At 43.5% G+C, this 18,826-nt stretch overlaps 1 protein-coding gene across 4 annotated transcripts in view; it reads right to left on the reverse strand.

Moving 5' to 3' along the window:
* TYRO3 (TYRO3 protein tyrosine kinase) overlaps positions 1 to 18,826 on the reverse strand; it is a 41,731-nt gene that overhangs the window by 17,876 nt on the left and 5,029 nt on the right. For 2 of the 4 annotated variants that reach the window (XM_050336505.1, XM_050336507.1), the window contains 7 exons: positions 17,718 to 17,818; positions 13,537 to 13,707; positions 11,176 to 11,262; positions 7,235 to 7,350; positions 4,212 to 4,389; positions 3,607 to 3,749; positions 2,172 to 2,316 (listed from right to left, as the gene is read on the reverse strand). In XM_050336505.1, coding sequence (XP_050192462.1) covers positions 2,172 to 2,316; positions 3,607 to 3,749; positions 4,212 to 4,389; positions 7,235 to 7,350; positions 11,176 to 11,262; positions 13,537 to 13,707; positions 17,718 to 17,818 — 941 coding nt within the window. Of the gene's footprint in view, positions 1 to 2,171; positions 2,317 to 3,606; positions 3,750 to 4,211; positions 4,390 to 7,234; positions 7,351 to 11,175; positions 11,263 to 13,536; positions 13,708 to 15,330; positions 15,445 to 17,717; positions 17,819 to 18,826 lie in introns of all 4 variants that reach the window. The other 2 variants (XM_050336508.1, XM_050336506.1) reach the window with 2 other exon arrangements.

Here is an 18,826-nt window from a genome sequence, read left to right on the forward strand (position 1 = left end):
GCCCCAGTAAAAACCAAGCTGCCTCTCTTCTCTCAGCTCTGTCTCTCTCCCATCTCCTATATCCCCCTTTTTTAACCAGCATATGCCTAAAGACTGCACAAGGCAGAGAGAAGACAGTATTATTAGATGAGTTTAAAAGAGTACTTAGGAGCTCTTTGATAATGAGAGCCCTTTTATTTCATAGCAGGTTTATATCTCAAACGTGTGCAAAGAAGATATTTCAAGAGTCTTTTCCCACCTACAATCACAAAGGTTACAGATAGGAAAAAGCTATTAGACCATTCTGTTCTTTGCTCTGCAGTGAAAGAGAGAGGTTTCTATTGAGAATGTTTCTGAAAATATCAAAACAATATTTGTTAACAGCACATAAGATCTCTGCATAAGCAGGGTGGAGCTCCCACTAGCTTTGCTGTGATGACAAATTCGACTTAAAGTTTATACAAGCTTAGTCATCCTTATTGCTGCACTGGGAGCTGGTCAGAAACCACCCCTGGCATTTCTCACAGAAAGCAAGCAGTGCCAGTTTTCTATTTTAGGAAAGGAAGCTACTTATATTTTCTACCAGGCCTGAGAGAAAACTGCAGTCTTTCTGCAGCTCTGGTGTTTAAGGCCTGTCAGAGTTTCCAAACTGAACCTTTACTTCCAGCCTGTTACGCTTGAGAAGAAATATATATGCTTTCAGAAAGCATTTGGCCAAAACAAGCATCATTCCTGATGCTACTTTTTTTTGAAGTGGTTTGTAAATGAAAACAACCAAACAAAAACATATAGTGCTTTCAGGATTGTCCCACTCCATCTCCCTGTAAAATGCAAACCCCATACATTCCTTGGGGCTTCCTGCCAGTGCTGGCCATTTTCCAAAGGGAACTCCTAGTCCTTTCAGATACTTTTCTCTGTGTTTGGGTGCCACAGAAAAAACCTGATCACAGAGCAGGAGGAAAAAAATTTATGGAGTCAGTGACCAATCTCCATAGGGTCAGCTCTGGACCTCCACACCCCTTCATTCTGCTTTAAATAATCTGAGGGCTTTGATCCCATAGTGACTGTGTGCTCACACATAACCATCAGTGCTGAATTCATCACAGGAACTGAGCTGACAAAGGACCTGAGTAATGTGCACGTTAAAACCATCATTAGATGCACTACTGCAAGTAAGGCTACAATTCTCTATTAGTTACTCTGCCTCTATTTCCCACCTCCTACTTGCCTGGGAACCACACTCCAGAGTCCCTCTGCCATCCGTAAGTGTGGAGGGATCAGGAAAGATCAATGCCTGTGTGGTTTCTCAAAGATATGTGGAGTGGGAAGAAGGCAGCAATAGGTGGACCATCATAAGAGATGATGATCGGGCCACAGGAGACTGGGATTTTTGTATGATCTCACCTCACAGACTTCTTATCACCAATCTGTATCTTTATTTGGAACATCTTCCTCTTTGTTGTTTTACAGCTTCCTTCTCAAGCAGCAACATTCTTCCCCTTCTATCCATTTCCCCATAAAACATCCTGCCCCTCTTCATAGCCTGACTCCTATTGCCCATTCACTGTGAAATACAAGCAGCAAACAAATCACCACAGGTGAGTCTAACTGCCCTTCATCACTGGGAATGCACTCTATCCATGCATGTTCTTTGCTCCCAACAAATCCTTCCACATTGTTCAGATAGCATGGTAACAGTGTTTGTACCATCACCTTCCTCTTCTGTCAGTAGCTCAGCTATTCCATGGAGACAGCTAAACTGGTTTAATATAAACACGTTCAGTAAAACCATTACAAACCCCCATGTGGCCATGGTTTGAATCAGGCTCCACTGAAACTAGTCAGGAATGGCTTCAAATTAAATCAGAGAGGAGAGCCTGTGTTAGAGGAGTTTTCTGTCACATTTACTCTTGTGTGCCTTAAGCCTAAATTAAGTATTTCAAACCTTCATTTGCACCTTTTCTATTGTGTCTGCCCTTCTCTTGCTCTGCATTAAGCACAGCAAAACCCTGTTAAAGAAGACACAGTAGTGACCAGAAGACGTTTTGTTTACACCAGCTCTTAAAAGATTATTGAATTTCTAATCTGCTTGATGAAGTGTACTGTTGTATAAAGCCATGTGTCTCAGTCAGTGGTAAGAACTGAAAGAAAAAGGGTAAGAGAAAACAGCAGGAAAGGTAGTGAACACTCACCCATAACCTCTTGGGCTTCAAGCAGGAAGAGGTCACTCCAGGGCCCACATCCTGCAGAGTTCAGCACACACACCCTGATAATCAGGTCTTTGAGAGGATTCCACGTTGTGAGATTAGCTTTTGTGTCCTGCACGATCATCTCCCCCTGAGTGCAAATGACAATAAACTGTAAACTGTCTTAAAAGGAATCCAGTGTAAAACCTCACCTTTAAACCAAAACATCACCATGTACTTCTTTGGTGCTGTAACAAGGGTTAGGAGTTGTGACTTCTGGGTTCTCACCTCAGTTTGGCCACTAATTTGGGCCATCATGTTGGGATTCTCTTCCCATAAATAGCTAATAGTTTCCCAGGGCACAAGGAAGGTGTGAGGTTTAATGATTTCTTCCTTTGAAGTGTAAGTTGCTACAGAAATGTGTTTTTTTCTGCTGTGAAAAGATATACCTCCTTCTTGTGGTTTAAACACAAAGATGTGCTAACACACTGTAAAGCATCTGACAGTTTTAATCCAAGGGAGGAGTCTGTCTCTCTGTTCTAACTCGTTGACCAAATCCCAAATGGTTTCTGAATTTCATGGCAAATTTTCACTTAGTATTGCAAGGCCAACATATACTCCGTAGTTTTATGGATCTTCTTGCTACACACTGTTTTCAGTAAACCCATGAAGATTTGGCTACCACCACCAACACAATGTACATTCAATGGGAACTCAAAATACTGTCACTCAATGACGCTGACCTAGTATGAAATGGGTCATGCGAAAAAAGGAAATAAGTCTCTTTTCCCTCTAGCTGTCTATTATTACAGGCTTGTTCATCATTAATAAGCACTAGGTAAATACCTGTTGGGAAGCTAGAAACCATAAAAAATGCTGTGAACTTCAAAGGCTGATAGATACCTGGGAAAGGTCAATGCTGAAGAACAAATGAAAGGCCTTCTACCCTGCCAGGGTCCTTTCAACTCCTTCTGTCTCATAAATTAAACACAAGAATCCATAACCTTCTTTCTGTGATTTACAGTATAACTCATTGACTCGTTAAATACATCTTTGCTGCTATGATTGGGAAAGCCAAGGTCCAGTCACAGGAGAGAGAAAGCCGAGATCCTGCACTGTCTGAGCTGCCTTTGGGACAGTACTAGAAAAGGGCAAAGTGGATTCTCTCTACGTTGTCCTTCTTGTATAAGAAATTTCAGAGAACTGGTCTGCCTGCAGACGAACATTTAAGTGAAGGAATTCTGAATATGCCAGGAAGGAGAAATGGCCCTAAATCTTGAGGCTAAATAGTGAGGAGTTCTCTCAAATCAGAATAGATCCATTTATACAAAAGCAATGCCAGCAATCTAGTTCCTTGGTATGAATGAGGGATCCTAATGCCTATAAAATTTAATATGAACATTCTCCAGCTCTGTGTCTAGCTACTTGCATGATCTATTACCTGAGTTACATTATCCTGAATCCATTCCAGTCTGTATCCCAGGACATTATCTTTCAGCACATCTGGAGCCACACCTTCCCACTCCAAAATCAGACCGGGATCTCTTTGAATAACATGAATATTTTGAGGGGTGCTGTTTGGAGCTGAAAGCAGAGGACAGAACACAATCACTCTATGCAGGGAAATAATGCACTATCCACCCTGAAAATGACAGTTTCATCCTCTCCCCTGAGATAAGCCGGAAGAGAGAGGGTGTGAGGGGAGAGAACAACTTCTGCAAGCCACCAGCATTTTGTTTGCTTCAAGTGGAGAAGATAGGTTGGTCAGCATCTCTCATTTCTCTCACAGATCCCAAGAATCTTAGAGAGCTAATGGGATCAACATGCAGAAGCCTCATGGTTGGATCAATTTCTATGTTGTGCATGACTGCTGTTAACCACATTTGATTGTGTATTATTTTGTTCTAGGAGTCCCTTAAAGTCGACAAGCAATCTGACAGCATAACATTTCCTGTATTTCAGAATTAGCACAGAGTTAATGAAGTTTATCATCATCTCTTTTTCAGATTCAGAACTGCTTTCCTGTTCTAGTCTGCTATTTCTTACTGAGTTCCAGGGTCTGGAAATAAACCCTGTCGGTGAAAGGGGAGCTGCCCATCTCATTGCTGCACTGCACACGAACGCTGTAGTTGGTGGAATGCTTCAGGCCTTGCACTCCATAGGCAAAGGGTGGCACTGGGGTGATTTCAGTGGAGACCTCCTCACCGTCTGGTGACTCAGCTACCTGTGCCAAGAGCGACAAAGAGATGTGAGTTACCATAAGCAATATGACCAATAGGTCCCTACGGATAAGAATCCATTTAATTGTCGGTTTAGGAAGGTGTAAAAATACATATAGTACCAGTGGTGCTTAAAATACTGAAAAGGGAGTTGTCAAACTAAGAATCATGAAGTGACATCACTCTAACCCTGGCAGTACAACAATTTTCCAGCAGTTGAAAATTTAGTTCCATATTTTAAAGCATTTCCTTACCTGTGTTACAGTTGATTATTATTCCTTTAAAGAAAACAAAACATCCTTCTTACTTTGCGGCTAGCTTCTGGCTTCTGAGGTTTGTTTAAATTTGGGTAAAGAAAACTGGTAGATCAACTTTCCTGTTGCCTACTTTCACCTTTTGATGAACTCTTTTTTTCAGAATTTTGTATATTTTCAGTTTTATAGTGGATTAGAGACATGGTAGGCACTAGTGGCTTGGTTGAACTAAACTGTTTCAAATTAAACTGGAAAGAAACTTTCTGCCGCTCCTGCAACCCTTCTTTTTTTTTTTTATTCTCAAATTGAGCTTTTAAGCAACACAAATGTTAATTTAAATCTCATATCACTGTGTGCTTTTGTGGCACAAAAAGGTTCAATGTCCCTACTTTTGTACAGAAGAAATCACTGCATTGCTCCTAGGCTCAGACTTTTCTTTCAAGTGCATATGAAATAGCAAAGCTGGGAGTAAAATCAGTGTGTATTGACACAACTGAAACAGTCATATGGACTCTATATTCTTTATGCAGCAGCATTTTTCCCTTTCTCACCACCCTTCTGCTCACTCTCATGTATAATTCTGGCACACTGATTTATTTGGCTAATAAAAAGGAAGAATCTCAGATTTCCTGAATAGAGAAGCATATTGTTGTCATTATCAGTGTCATCCAAAGCAGGAAAAAAACAAACTGACTTCTGTGTAAAACTGTGTCTGTTTGATGATGTGTTTCTGTTCAACAGTTTCAAGAGCCGGTGCTCTTGCATCTGTCCCTTTCACACTCTGGAACGTGGCTTGTGTTAGCAGCAAAAACTGCTATTCCCTGCCCTGATCCCAGGAGCAATCTGCCTATCTGAAAGCGGTGCTCTTGCAGCACCCACTGCAATTCCTGAGTGCCAGAAAAACACAGCAAAGTTCCAATCCCCCTTCTTCTTCTGGGAGACTCTGAGCAGAAGTGCAATCATGAGGAGTCAGGAACATGTGCATTTTCACTGGAGATGTGGGTCAATGTCTCACACAAAATCTCTCAGTGTGGGAGTCAGAGGAAGCATGGTTTTCTGACAGTGGAGGGTTATTGCCAAGTTATTCTGCTCCCGGACTCAAACGCAGGAACTTTGTCCTCCCCAAAGGGAACAGAAGAGGCTTAGAAAAAGGGGTGAGAGACTGCTGAGTGGACAGAAACTGAGCTGCTCTGCTTCAGACGCTTTTCCACGTCCCATCCCCCACCCCTGCCCCTGCCAAAAGCGAGAGGGGGAACTTAAACCCCAGGGTGATTAGCATTGCAGCGAGCAAGCCAGAGAGAATAGGCTGTTCCAGGCGGAGATAACTGGCATTGTAAAACAGAGGAAGAAAACCATTTTTGACTTCGAACAAGAACAGAAGCAGCAACAAAACCCAGATACCAGGGCTAGTTATATTCAGGAGTTCTTTCTGCCAGTGAGTTAAATCAAGATGATGGTTTCTTTTACTTATGAAAGAGAATAAACATCAAAGCATGAAACCTCTGGTTTCCTCTCCAAATAAAAAGTGGACTGCAATTAAATTAGCTAGACTGCTTCCAGCATTACCTTGAGTTTATAATCCTCCTCTACATAGTTGGCAACACCCCACAGAAATTCCACTCTAGCTCAAAATGCTGCTGTAATCAGGTAGGGAAAGCACAGGGGTCTAATATTCACAGCTGGCAGATAAATCCATGGGGAGTGTGCCTAGCTGTGTTTGCACAGCCCACTTTGGAAATCGCCATTTCTTTTAGACACCTGCTCTTTGGTCTGATTCTACAGTTAAGTGTGCAATGGTAGAAACTAACTCTCCCTGAAGTCAGACACTTCACCCTGAAGTTGGACCTAAGAAATAGTCTAAGAGATGTGGAGTACAGTAGAGCTAAAGGATATTGTCACCCTTGATTTTCTGGGCAGAATTGGTCTCTGACAATGACAACCAATCAAGATTTAGAGGCAGGGTTTAAAATTACTCTGAAACATGCAAATAGGCTTGACCTTGTACCAAAAAGCCCAATCTATCTCCTGCCTCCATCATTCCTACCCTTCCTGTACCACATCCTATACTTTGCAAGCTCCTTATCCTTTGGACTCACTGGTATGTCAGGATTCCCGCATTTCCTCTGGCACTGCAAAGCACAGGGCTCAGCTGGCATGGGAATCACAGGCACCTGCATCTGAACAAGTTACCATGGGGCAGCTGCTCCATGCTAGCAGGAGGGGTGAGTACCCTGCAGCTACAGCTACTCCTGGGCACTTCCCATAGAGCGCTGTGGTGCTTCATGGGTGCTGCAGTGTAATAATCTGTATGGATTGTTGGAATTATGGAAGCAACTGATGTGATAATCTGCCGTGATGGAGAATGGGACCAGTCCCTAATTCTTAACTTTTGAGCATGAAGTTCACAACCTGCTCTCTGGCACCTGTATACGCCCCAAGTTGCACCCTGTTAAGTTTTTATGTTTTAATACTCCGAAATAAGAATTCAAACACTGTTACAAATAAGTTGTGAGAGCAAAAGATGGCCCAGGAAATGACCTGGCTCAGTAAAGCCTGTTATTCACGCAGAGCAGGGCACAACCCAGAGAAGCCATACCTGAAGAGTGCAAGAGTGGAGGGGTGCGCGGCCATCAAATCCTGGTACCCAGACCACGCTGGCATTGCTGCTGGTGACTTGGCTTACAGTTACATTGAGAGGCGGGAGAGGCATGGCTATAAAAGAAACAAAGAGACCTTTCAGTATACACACAACTGAGCAGGTATTCACAGGGAAATGGAAGAGGCTTGAGGCTAGAAATTATGCAATGAAATCGCTAACAGAAATGGTACAATATCACAACTTTAGAGAGTGTCCCTGACAGTTGTGAATGAAACTATTATTTTAACACTGAACAAGCTATTGGCAGCCATTCTTTCATTGCCTGGCATACTTGCTCGGTGCGTACAGGCAGTGGTTGATCTCTTTGATAGTAATGCCAGTGTGTGATGTTTACACCTTCCCTACTCAGCCCTCTTCCCTGCCCCCTCCATCGCAATGCATGACTCAGCACTGTGCACACAATTGCCTGTAGACCTACACTGCTAACCAAATCAAGGCTTTAAGTTCCACGCCCGGTTCTCAGTCCAGTCTCCAACATCAGCTCTGCTAGCACCAGGCAGAGGGTAGTTAGCTGTAGTGACCCCAATACCCTGCAGCTGATTTGCAGTAGACCTCTTTGTGCTGCGAAAGCGCTGCCTCCAGGTGTCCATTGCAAACTCCTACTGAAACTCTCTGGGATGGAGCATGAACCAGAAACTGCCTCCTCAGGCTCGGGATGAATAAACTGTTTTACAGAGGGGTAATTCAAGGCAAAGGGAGTGCCTGTCACATGGCTGATATCACTCTACAAATTAAGGGCACAGCCAGGAACAAAATCAGGATTCCCAGAGTGGATATTTAATCAGATATTTGTGCTTCCTACCACTGCAGCACAGCACCAGAATGCTTAGCTTCCTTTTAGGATCCTTGATGCTTCCCTTTAACATCTCTTTTTCTCACACATAATTCCACATAGTTACTTCCTATTCTTCCCAATATACCTCTCACCATCTCTTTTTCACCCCTGAGTCACTGTTTTCATTCAAGCACCTCACTTCTGAAAAAATTACCAGCTTCATGAATACTAACCTCTCCCCTAATCCTTTTCTAATTTTAAAAAATTCTACACTGCTGCCATGAGTGACGTTTCTCCTGTACTACCTCAACAAACTGTACCCTCAGGAGTCCTCCCTCCAAAACCCAGCAGTCCTCACTACAAGGCTCCGCCTGTAGATCGAATTTTCCACCTCTCCTGAGCTGTATGCAGGGGAAAGCAGCAGCAGATAAACTGCAAACCAGGATTCCCCCAGCTGCATCTCCTACTCTGCCAGAGCAACTTTGACTTTCACTGCACCAAGGACAACCACAATACTGCTGCCTTCAGCGTCTCCACAGGACCATCTCGCAGGAGAAATCCATAGCCCAAAGTCCCCTCCGAGGTCTCTACAGAGGGCCTAGAGAAGAGGATGGGGCAGGGAATAGATGGTAACACAGATTAACCCTAAAAAGCCTTTGTTGTCTGGTTAACTAGTTACCAGGACACAGGGCAGGGGGCTGCCACGTAGATAAGAACCAGGTGCACGGGTGAGAGGTGAGGCAGCAGAACAAGGGTCTGAGATGGAAGATGGGCAGTGCGTTCTTCGTGAGTTAACTGAGACTTTACTGCATTTTTGTTTCGTTCTCTTTTGATGTTGGTGTTCAGGTTTCTAAGCTCTTAGGGGAGAAAAAAGCTTGCTTTCACTGCTTTCTTGGGTATTGTTGAAACATAACAACTCGAGTCTTTTGTAGACACACTGTAACTTTTGGGTTTAGCAACATGTAATTTCAACACTGGATGTTAGGCCCAAAGGAGGATTGGGCTATGCCAGCAGTGAGAATAAATAACTGGCTGCTAACACCCCGTATGTAACGGAGACAGCTGCTGAGGAGGCTTGGCTTGCTAGCACCTTTCCCTTAGCTCCACAGTTTGTAGAAGGACCAGATGCATTTCCCCATGGTGTCTTGGGAAAAAACTGTGGGCGGCTGTTTCCTGTTGTGGTCTGAAACACGGGATACGACCCTAAAAGTGTTAGCTCCACATATAAAGGAGAGCAAAGCCTGTCTGAAAACAGGACCTTGAGTGTTAACATAATGAGAGTTAACTTCCTCTGTGCTTGGAGAGTGGCTGGAACAATGGGGCTTTGTACACGACTGGGGACTGTGGGCTACAATAACAGTAATTTTCTGCTTGGAGTACACCCAGCACATTGTGGGCACTACAGAGAATAGATAATGAACAACAACAGCAACAAATAGGAAGAAATGTTAACAGTTTGTAAATGTCCTAGCAAAAATATTTGCCTCTGGAAACACAGAAGAAACTAATTGTTTAATAAATTGTAGAAAGACTTAAGAGTCCTCATTAGCAGATGGATTTGTGCAAGAGAGGAAGGCCCTGAACATGCATGTATACAGACAAATACTTCCAGGAATAATTTCATTGAATTCTGTATGTTCATAGGATCAAGGACTAAATAAACATTATTTGGGCCTGCTCCTATTCCTGCTGATGCCCTTGTTAGAACCTTTGCTTTAATTTTAACAGGGGTTGTACTAGAATCTTCAAACTTTTTTTATTTAGAAAATCCTCATCATGTAGGTAAGTTTAGAACTGTGCTTTTAGACATATCTTTAAGGTATTACAGTAGGAACTTTTATGACTACAGCATTGGACATGCTGTTTAAAACCTGATTTTTGTCTCTAGGATATGCCACACACACTAGCGCAAAATTTGGTGAATCAAGTAAGATTGTTCTTTCTCAGCTCTAAAATAAATAAATAAAAAATAAAAAAGCTTTTTTATGCTAAATGTTTTTTCAAATTACGGCTTGATGAGATTTTTTAAAGCATAATAGCTTTGTGAACTAAATTCTATCCCAGGATAAAAATATCCATAGAAAATATATTCCACAATAACTAACTCCCCTGTGTAGGCAAGCCTTTAAGGCAACAACTCCAAATGGTTTTAAATTAAGTTATAAATCTTACTAGTTCAGCACACTGCATTCTTGGCATAGCAGTAAACCACAATGTCCTGAAGAAAAACACACTGTAGGAGTGGTAGATTACAGCTGGATTTTAAGCTGTCCTTTAATGAACAGTAGCTACTACGAGTTCTGATACTGATACAGACATAAATACTTGCTCTTACTTGTGCTGAGCAATATGGAACAAATGATTTTTGTTCCTCTCCTGAAACTGATGATCGTGTAATTAAATGTGCATTAAAGCATGACTAAAAATTCAAATGCAAAAGCACCTCAACATGAAGAGGAGGGCAAGAACTAATTGCTCTGATTATCCTCGTTTCAGTCACCTGGAGGAACAGAGGAAACGTCACATCAATCTGGGCACTTCCAATGGCAACTGGTCATGCACAGGCTAGGAATTATTTGTTTTCAATGAGTTTTTAAAGAGCAAAGAATTAAAAAAAATAAAATCCATAAAACTAGTGTGGATGAGCAGACCTTACTGGTCACTGGTGATCACCTTCCTTGACGTTTTTCAGCATCAAATGTGATAATACTAGAAGCAAGCAGAATTAGTGGCCTCTTTAGCTCCAACAAGACCCATCTATCTCAAAGAAGGAAAGACTTCCCCAGCTACAGATTTACATCAGCTTCATCTCTCACAAACGGTTTGACTGTCCTGTCTCTCTCCTTTTCAAGGAGAAATTGTTATTTGACACCACATTTCCACTCCTCAATCAGATGTGGTTTATTTTCAACAGCCTGGGATACGGCCGTGCATAGGAAGTGGGAACTGCCGTTAGAGCACAAAGCATTGTTTTGACTGCCAAGAGCTAAAACTGGTGCTGGCTGCCAGCAGCTTTGAGGCAACCCCTTGCATTAAGGAGCCCTACTTTCCCTCCCCAGAGAGCAAACCCGAATCCCTTGCCCAGTCTCTTGCACTCTCTCACCTTTAATTTGAACAGTAGCTGTCCGAGATGAAGACAATCCCTTTACGTTGTGAGCTTCGCAGGAGAAAACTGTGCTTTGATTAATACCTGGAGATCAGCCAAGAAAAGGAAAGGAAACACAAACAACTATATAATCCAGCTTCAACTTTCAGGAGAATTTCAATTATTTGTGACGCCCAGCTCAATCTGTACAGCCAGTTGCAAGGCTGAGCTGGGTGCCAATCAAAGGCATGTGGATTTACATGTATTTAACATGCTAACCACATTTTTAATGGCGAGAGTGTGGTAATGTAGAAAAGATGTCACAGGAGCTTCAGAAAGCACTGAAAAAGAAGGAAGAATCTGTCAGGGCCGCAGCTCACAGTGCTCAGTTAGTAGATGTCCACTTCTCGAATTCTGGTGAGCATCTTTGGAGCAAGCATTGTGTTGAACCATGAGCTTATACAATGCCCAGTGCTTTGGACCTCAGCCTGCACCTGAGCAACAGCCATCTTCTAACAGAGCAGCTTGCGCCATGTCTTTGCCCTTTGACTCATCTCCCAAGCCTGAGATTAATGGCATTGCAAAGAAGATGTAAAGCAAGAGAGGAGGGAGTGCTATAAAATCAAAGGACAGAGTATTTTAGGCTTCTTCCACTCATTCCTCTGAATGAGAAGAAAATGCTGCCAGCAGGCTAAAGGCCAGGCAGCAGAGCAGAGCAGCACCTGACGTGGCAGTCATGTCCTAAGAAAGAAGCAAACACAGCTCTGCCCTGAGGAAAATAAAAAATACACCGCAAACCAAGAACTGCTTGTTCTCTAACACCATGCCAGCACTGCTTTCCAAATACAACACTGCTAAACCTTCTAAATGTTTGCTTTCTATCCAGTACTTTATTATTATTTTCTTCAGAATTCTATACTTTCTTCAGCTAGCAGTGCCTGTTTTCTTACCAACTGTCTTTTTCAACATGCTTGGGTAATCTGACCACGCAGGTTGTATCCTGATATATTTTTTTGTCTGCAAAGACAAGACCTGCCCAAGGGACATCCCAAAGAACACTGAAAGCAAAGAAAGGTGCTGCTGATGAATATATACAACAGCAATTCATTTGAAGAATCACTAGGAGTAGATGTCCTTCTTGAGGTCTCACTAGCACTGCCCCACAATGACAAAAATTTTGTGAGGCACCATGGGATGTGTTTAGTGGAGGAAGGGTGACTTATTTTTTTACTGTCTTTCCCCTCTCAACTATTGGTCTTTTCAGTTTCCACTTCAACAGGAAGATTATATCATAAGGGAGCAGTTTTTCTTTCCAACTTGGAACAGCATCAGTGGCTATGTAAGAGAGGGAGACGACGATTTAAAACCATTGCAAATCACGAATCAGGTTTTGATTTGCATATAAATTAGGTTCTAAGGGAAGTCTGAATAGGATTGGGTAGCTCAAAGGATGGTCCACGATATACAAAAAGAAACTCAACCTGGGTGTAACTGTATTAACACTGATGAAGAGGCCTCAGAGATGACTCTTAGTTCTGAAAACTTTTCTTTCTAAATAGTTAGTTCAACTCAGAGATGCTGAGAACAATAAAACAGCAGCAAAGAGAAGACATAACACAAAGCTGTTGGACAAGTAACTAGAATAAAGTTACTTTTAAGAGAAGGCAAGAACCTTCTCTTGTACCTACAAGAATAGCTGTAGACAGTTCCTGGTAGAGATATATCGTCCTTCCCTGAAAGCGGTCTGAAGAGAGGCCCAAACACCTACTGGCTCACAAGTTCTTTGCTGCTGCTGCTGCTGTACCACCATGCCTGCTCTGGGGCAAACCTTGTTCTTAAAGGATATCAACCAGCCCACTTCAGCACCTCTGCAACCACTCTAAAAGTGTAACACAATTACAAGAGGCAGTTGGGTTTTAATGATGAGGGTATTTGAACAGAGACGGGCAGGGAAAAGAGGGGAAAGCAGTGCATAGCGTGGCTGTGCATAGGAGGAGATGTCAGCTGTTACATGTGAATGCTTGGAGAGTTACAAGCCAAATGGCACCAAGAGAGTCTCTGAATATAACCACGAACACCCTCCAAGAGGTGGAACAAAAGAGGCACCCAGTGCATCATCTGTTCAGTAGTTTAACAGAGTGCCAGCCACACACAAACTCTGTAAGAGCCTGTGTGCCTGAAGCCAGCAGAAAGTACACTGAACAACTCTGAGAGATGATTGATCTGGCTTTGTATGTGATCATGACCCCTCAACCCTTAATGCAGAGTCAAACACCATTCTCACACTATGTGGATACCCAGTGCCACTAGGTATGATCAGAAGAGAGCTCTCCTCTTCTGATGCTTAAAGTTGATCCCCTGCATTGGCAGCAGCCTTACCTGACACATTTAAGATGGAGGGGGAGATGTCTGGAAGCCCCACTCTAGAGTCTCCCATCCACCAGACAATTGTCACTGGTTCAGGGGGACCAACAGCAGCACAGGCCATATGAAACGGGGCATTAGGGGACACGGACACATCCTCAGGTTCCACAGTAAAGTAGGGCACACCTAGAAGAGCAACAGACAAGTGACAATAACTGGAGACACTCTTTCTATTGTTTATTTCCACTAATACCAGTGCCGAAGACTGGACATCCATCTGCCCAGCCGCTACGCCTAATCCGATGCCCTCTAAGCCCTTTATAAAACCAAGGGTCAGATATGCTGGATCACCTCAGGGCATGAATGTCTAAATACTACCACTAGAAGTCAGAGAGAAAGAGTGCTTGCTTCCCAAAATGCCTTTGAAAAACCACTTTCACTGAGCCTCCTCCAAGACTCCCCTATGAAGCAGCTTTTAGTGGTAGTATTTGCTTAATTTTTCAGCTGGATAGACTGGAGTTTAAAGAGGCAACAGTCAATAACTTTAGCAGTGGCAGACACCACTTTAAAAGACAGCTAATCCAGCTGCAGAGACTTCCTGCCATGCATTAAAACCTGAAGCTTGAGAACGTGTTGAACTAGTGGCTTTAACAAACCCATGAATGAGGAAAAAACCCCCCTGGTGAGAGACTGAGATCATATGCAATGCTCCCTCTGAAGCTTAATTGACTGGAGATGCCTTCCAGCATGCTCTAACACCACCACAACCAGGCTGTCTTGAAGTCAGGGGTAATTTGTTTCAGAGCTGAAGGCTCTGAAACATGGACACAGCTCTCTTGGTAACTATCTGCTCCCCACCATGGAAAGACTCGTGCTTGGTACAATAGGCCCATGGGGAGCAAAATGCAGCTGCAATACTAACTACCTCAGGTCATCTAAGTGGCAATAGTCGAGTGTAATTCAACACATCAAGAGATGTGGTTCCTCTTATGGTCAACGCCAAAACTCTTGTGGTTTCAGTGCTCCAAACCAGCAACACAAACTTCACCAGCCATCAGCACCAGTGCTGACCATGTAGGACAGCCAGCATGTACTTCTGGTGGCTGCTAGAAGAGCCCAAAGAAACATCCAGTTCCCTTTTTTATAATAAAATCTCTGGGTGTCAAGCACAGCTGCTACTGACTGCATCTCCCCCTAAATCAGGTATTCTCAGCTGGAAAAACTGTGTTTTGGAAACTGCTGATTTATTGCCTTGCAGAAACAGAGGAACTAAAAACACTGAGCATTCACATGCTGAAATTACACTGTCTGTCCCTGGCCAAAGATGGCAGGCCCAGGGGCTTCAACTGTTGTGGTAGATGCTGTGCACCTCCACCAGTAGGCAATTAATGGAGGTGCCTTAATAGGGATTTAGAAGCCTAATGCTTGACATTTCCCCTAAGCTACAGCCAAAAGTGATACTCTCAGTCTTTCACTGACTGTCCAGTCACTGTGTCTTTCACGTGGCATTCCTTTTGTGCCTTCCTTGACTCCATTTAGAGTGGCAAGTAAATGAATAAACTAAAATGCATCTAAAAATAGATCACTTGAGCAATAACAGTGCCTATCTATGCAGAAGCTAATGTTCAGAACAGGTAGATCCATCAACATGGCTTACTGTTTGGTTTGGTTTACACATTTTATTTCATTTTTTTTTATTGCATTCATACATAAACAATAAAAATGAATAAGCTTTCCAGATATCAGCTGCAACACCTCTGCCTGCTTTGCCCTCCTTCTCCAAGGAAGATTAGAAGGGAAAATAATCACCTTTTCTCTACCTGTGAGCAGGATCCCTGCCTCCTGTCCATTTGCCATGACACCCAAGGTAAACTTTCAGGTGGATCCTGCCCAGCTCGGCAGGTTTTCTCACTTTGGGAGCAGCTAAACAGATCAGACAAGACCACAATTAAAAACTCTCGTAGCTTAGGGAGTGCAACTGACTCATCCAGCTGAGGAACTCGCACTGTACATATGTCACCTGGCCAGCTCACTCTCTGCGACACATTTGGCCTCCCAGTTTCTGGTACGAGAGGTGAGTGCCAGCACGCCCCTCTCACAGATGCACCTTGGAAGCACTGAGCAGCCAGGAGCCAGGGTATCAGTGGCAAAGCAAGGAAATGATCCTGCCTATTCCCTGTTCCAAGCCAGCATCCAACCTATGAGGTTGATTTTTTTGTACAGCTCAGTTTTTAGAGTGTCAATTCACGGAATGTGTCCACACAGGTGTGGCTTGGGCTCTGGCTGTAGCCAATGGGGGCTAGCAGCCCCAGGAATAGCCACGTGGTCAGAGGTGTAATTTCAGAGGGAAAGTTCTGTAAGAAATATAATCTGTATTTTTAACACTCCACAGTGTGCCTCTGAGATCACCTCTCTGGGCAACAAACACAATATATCTATCATGTTCTCAGCAAGGCCAGTGTCTAGTTTCTAAACCAGAAAACACTTGTAAAATAATTTAGTTTCTGTAAATTATAATGAGTGTTTCATAAGATCAAACATTTCTATTACAAAGACAGTTCAAATGCCATTGCTACAAATGCTGGCAGATAGAGACTACCTAAGTAGTAGGTAGCACAGAAATCCAGTCAAGCTCACTTTAGGTTAGATCAACAATAGTCCACACTTGTTTGTGTGGCACACTGAAGAGTGTCAGCACCCACAGAAGAATGAAAATCAGCAGGGTAAAATCCTCTCTCAGTCAAAGAGGACAACAGTTGTTATCAACAGAGTAATCATTTCTAGGCAAAGCTGGTACACCCAGGGAAAAAATACACAGAGATAACAGTGAAGGTGGGACTGATAGGCTTTTGCATTGCCAGGTGTTTTCTTATGCTAAGAGCTGACACATTTTTAAAATCCCACCCTTTATCACTACTTGTTAATCTTTAATTTTATCCCCCCAACTCCCTTTGCACATGATTACATGCTCAGTTCAAGTTTAACTACCTTCTACCATGCTGCTTTTCTCATAAAGGCGACTGGTTGCATTTTTTTTGCTTCTGCTTTAAGCTTTGGTCTTTATCCTCAGTACACTCCCCCTACCGAGCTGCAGCTGCTTTTTGTGACTTTGATACTTTTTGCCTGTGCTGTCCAGAAGGGCGCCTTGTTTGTGTCAGACAGCTTAGCACACTGAGCTACCCAATCACTCCTAACGCACCCACCAAGCAGATGCATCCACCTCTGGAGCAGGCCCTGGTAATTGGAACAGAAATAGAAACTCTGCAAAAGAGAGCATTTTAAGCTGTAAACAATGTTCTCCAGTTGAAACTGCACCTCAAAATTTAGGTGTACAAAAGCCTGGTATTTATGGAAGGCAGAATTTAAGTGTTCCTTTTCCTGTGAGAGCTGCTATGAATGTTTCCATGGCTCTGAGTCAGTGAAACCTTTGCTGTAAAACACCCAGACCACACCACCTCCCACGACACCCTCCCTGCTTTCCCCTCTTTAAGACTGTCAGTTCAGCTCTGGCTCAAAATGCTACCAGGTACATCCAAAAAGCCACTTCTTGCTGCCCATGCACTGTTCCTGTCAACTTCTTCACCAAATATTAAGCCATCCTATTACTACTAGCTTCTGAGGATCTAACAGAATCACGGCTCAAGGGATATAAAACTAGAGACAATAAGAAGCCACCAAGTTGTTCTTATCAGAAAACCCTGGACAAAACAGTGCCACATGAAACAGTCACAACTATATAGTGCTACTGTACAGCACTTCTCTCAGAACTCAGCACTGGGCTAAAACTGTACCTTGCCCTCAAAGATCTGTTTGGCTGATACACAGAGCCGGGCTGTGACCCTGCTTTGAGAAGTGGGTTGGGCCAGATGAGCCCCAAGGATCTCCTTCAATTCTACATATTATTTAGAGATGAACGCAACAATGGATTTAGGAGCTGGAAAGAAATGTGTGTGCATGAAAGGATCTTGTTTCCTAACATGCCAAAATAAAACCAGAAGGCAATGAACTGACAGCTCTGCTCCTTGATGCAATTCTCCTTTTTCTTACTCCTGCTCTGTAGCAATCTCACTGCAGTTAGCAGCAATGGTTCAGAGCCAAGAAGCCTGTCACTGGAGCAATCTGCTCTCACCACTTCAACCTACAGCATATTGGTGGGTCAGCCCTGAAAGGAAACCAGCACTACTACTACTCCTTACCTTCCACTATGAGCCACACTTGCTGTGATTCTTCCTTCTTCCCCCCGTTCTCAACCTGGCACCAGTACTTCCCAGAATCTGTCCGCTCGACGGATTTCAAGCTGAAAAAAGTCAAAAGCCATATCGATATTTTATGTGGATAAAGCATGTTTTTGCCCCAAAGGACCCTTCACTGTTTGGCAAACCAGATACATGGAAAACATCCACTGAGACACAGCCAGCTCTGAGGAGGAGATCAACAGCCAGCCTGCACAAATCATGTGGCAAAACAGCGGAGATGGGAGGCTCCTCTCTAAAGTGGGTGGAGAGAGTCCTCAGCAGAGCAGACAGCCTTCCTCCAAAACAAGCTCGCAGAAAACAAGTCATTTGTGTCCTCTCAGGATAGGAAGGGTTGGTCATCTCAATCCTGAATCATGGCTCTAGCTAGCCTTCAAGAGCAACAGCTTGGCCTACATCTGAGCTAAAAGGAAACTCCAAATTGCAAGCCTCCAAAGAGCCTGACTGTTTTCGCCTCAGTTAAGTGACAGGACTGGCAATAGCCTCATAAAGGAACAGATGGGTAAGAAAAGGGCCCCCTCACCTCAAGTGCACTCGGTGCTGTTCTCATCCAAGACTTGCAAAGCTCCTTGGGCTTCTCAGTTTGTGATTTCAAGGGGCTATGCTGGCCTGCTCCAGTACATGGTAAGCAAAGGCAGAATTTGGTCCCAAAGCAACAAGGCCTCAGCTACCAAAGGCATCAGTATGATTCTGAGTGCCTGTCAATGTTGACTGCCCCCCATGGGATGTGCAGGTATGTCTCTGCTGCCGTGCAGGGCTTCTCCACAGATCTGATGCCCACCTTTCTAACACTAGCAGTCCTCCTTGGAGAAGGAAAAGAACATCTCAAGAAGGAAGACAGAATAGGGAAAGTGTTTGCCAAAATGCACAAAATGGACCCACTGCAGCCTGATTTTCAGAGCTGGACCTTCAAATGGCATCAGCTGTCCTGCCCATCCAGCCACATGTTCTGAAACACAGTGATTGCACTGCACAGTGGGTGGCAGAAATGGTCACTTTAGGGGAAGAAAGGAGAAAGGAGAAAAAGATACAAACACATCCAGCTTTAGCAT

Source organism: Myiozetetes cayanensis, unplaced genomic scaffold (assembly GCF_022539395.1).
Source record: "Myiozetetes cayanensis isolate MyiCay16 unplaced genomic scaffold, myiCay2020 scf6-25, whole genome shotgun sequence".
Classification (NCBI taxonomy): domain Eukaryota; kingdom Metazoa; phylum Chordata; class Aves; order Passeriformes; family Tyrannidae; genus Myiozetetes; species Myiozetetes cayanensis.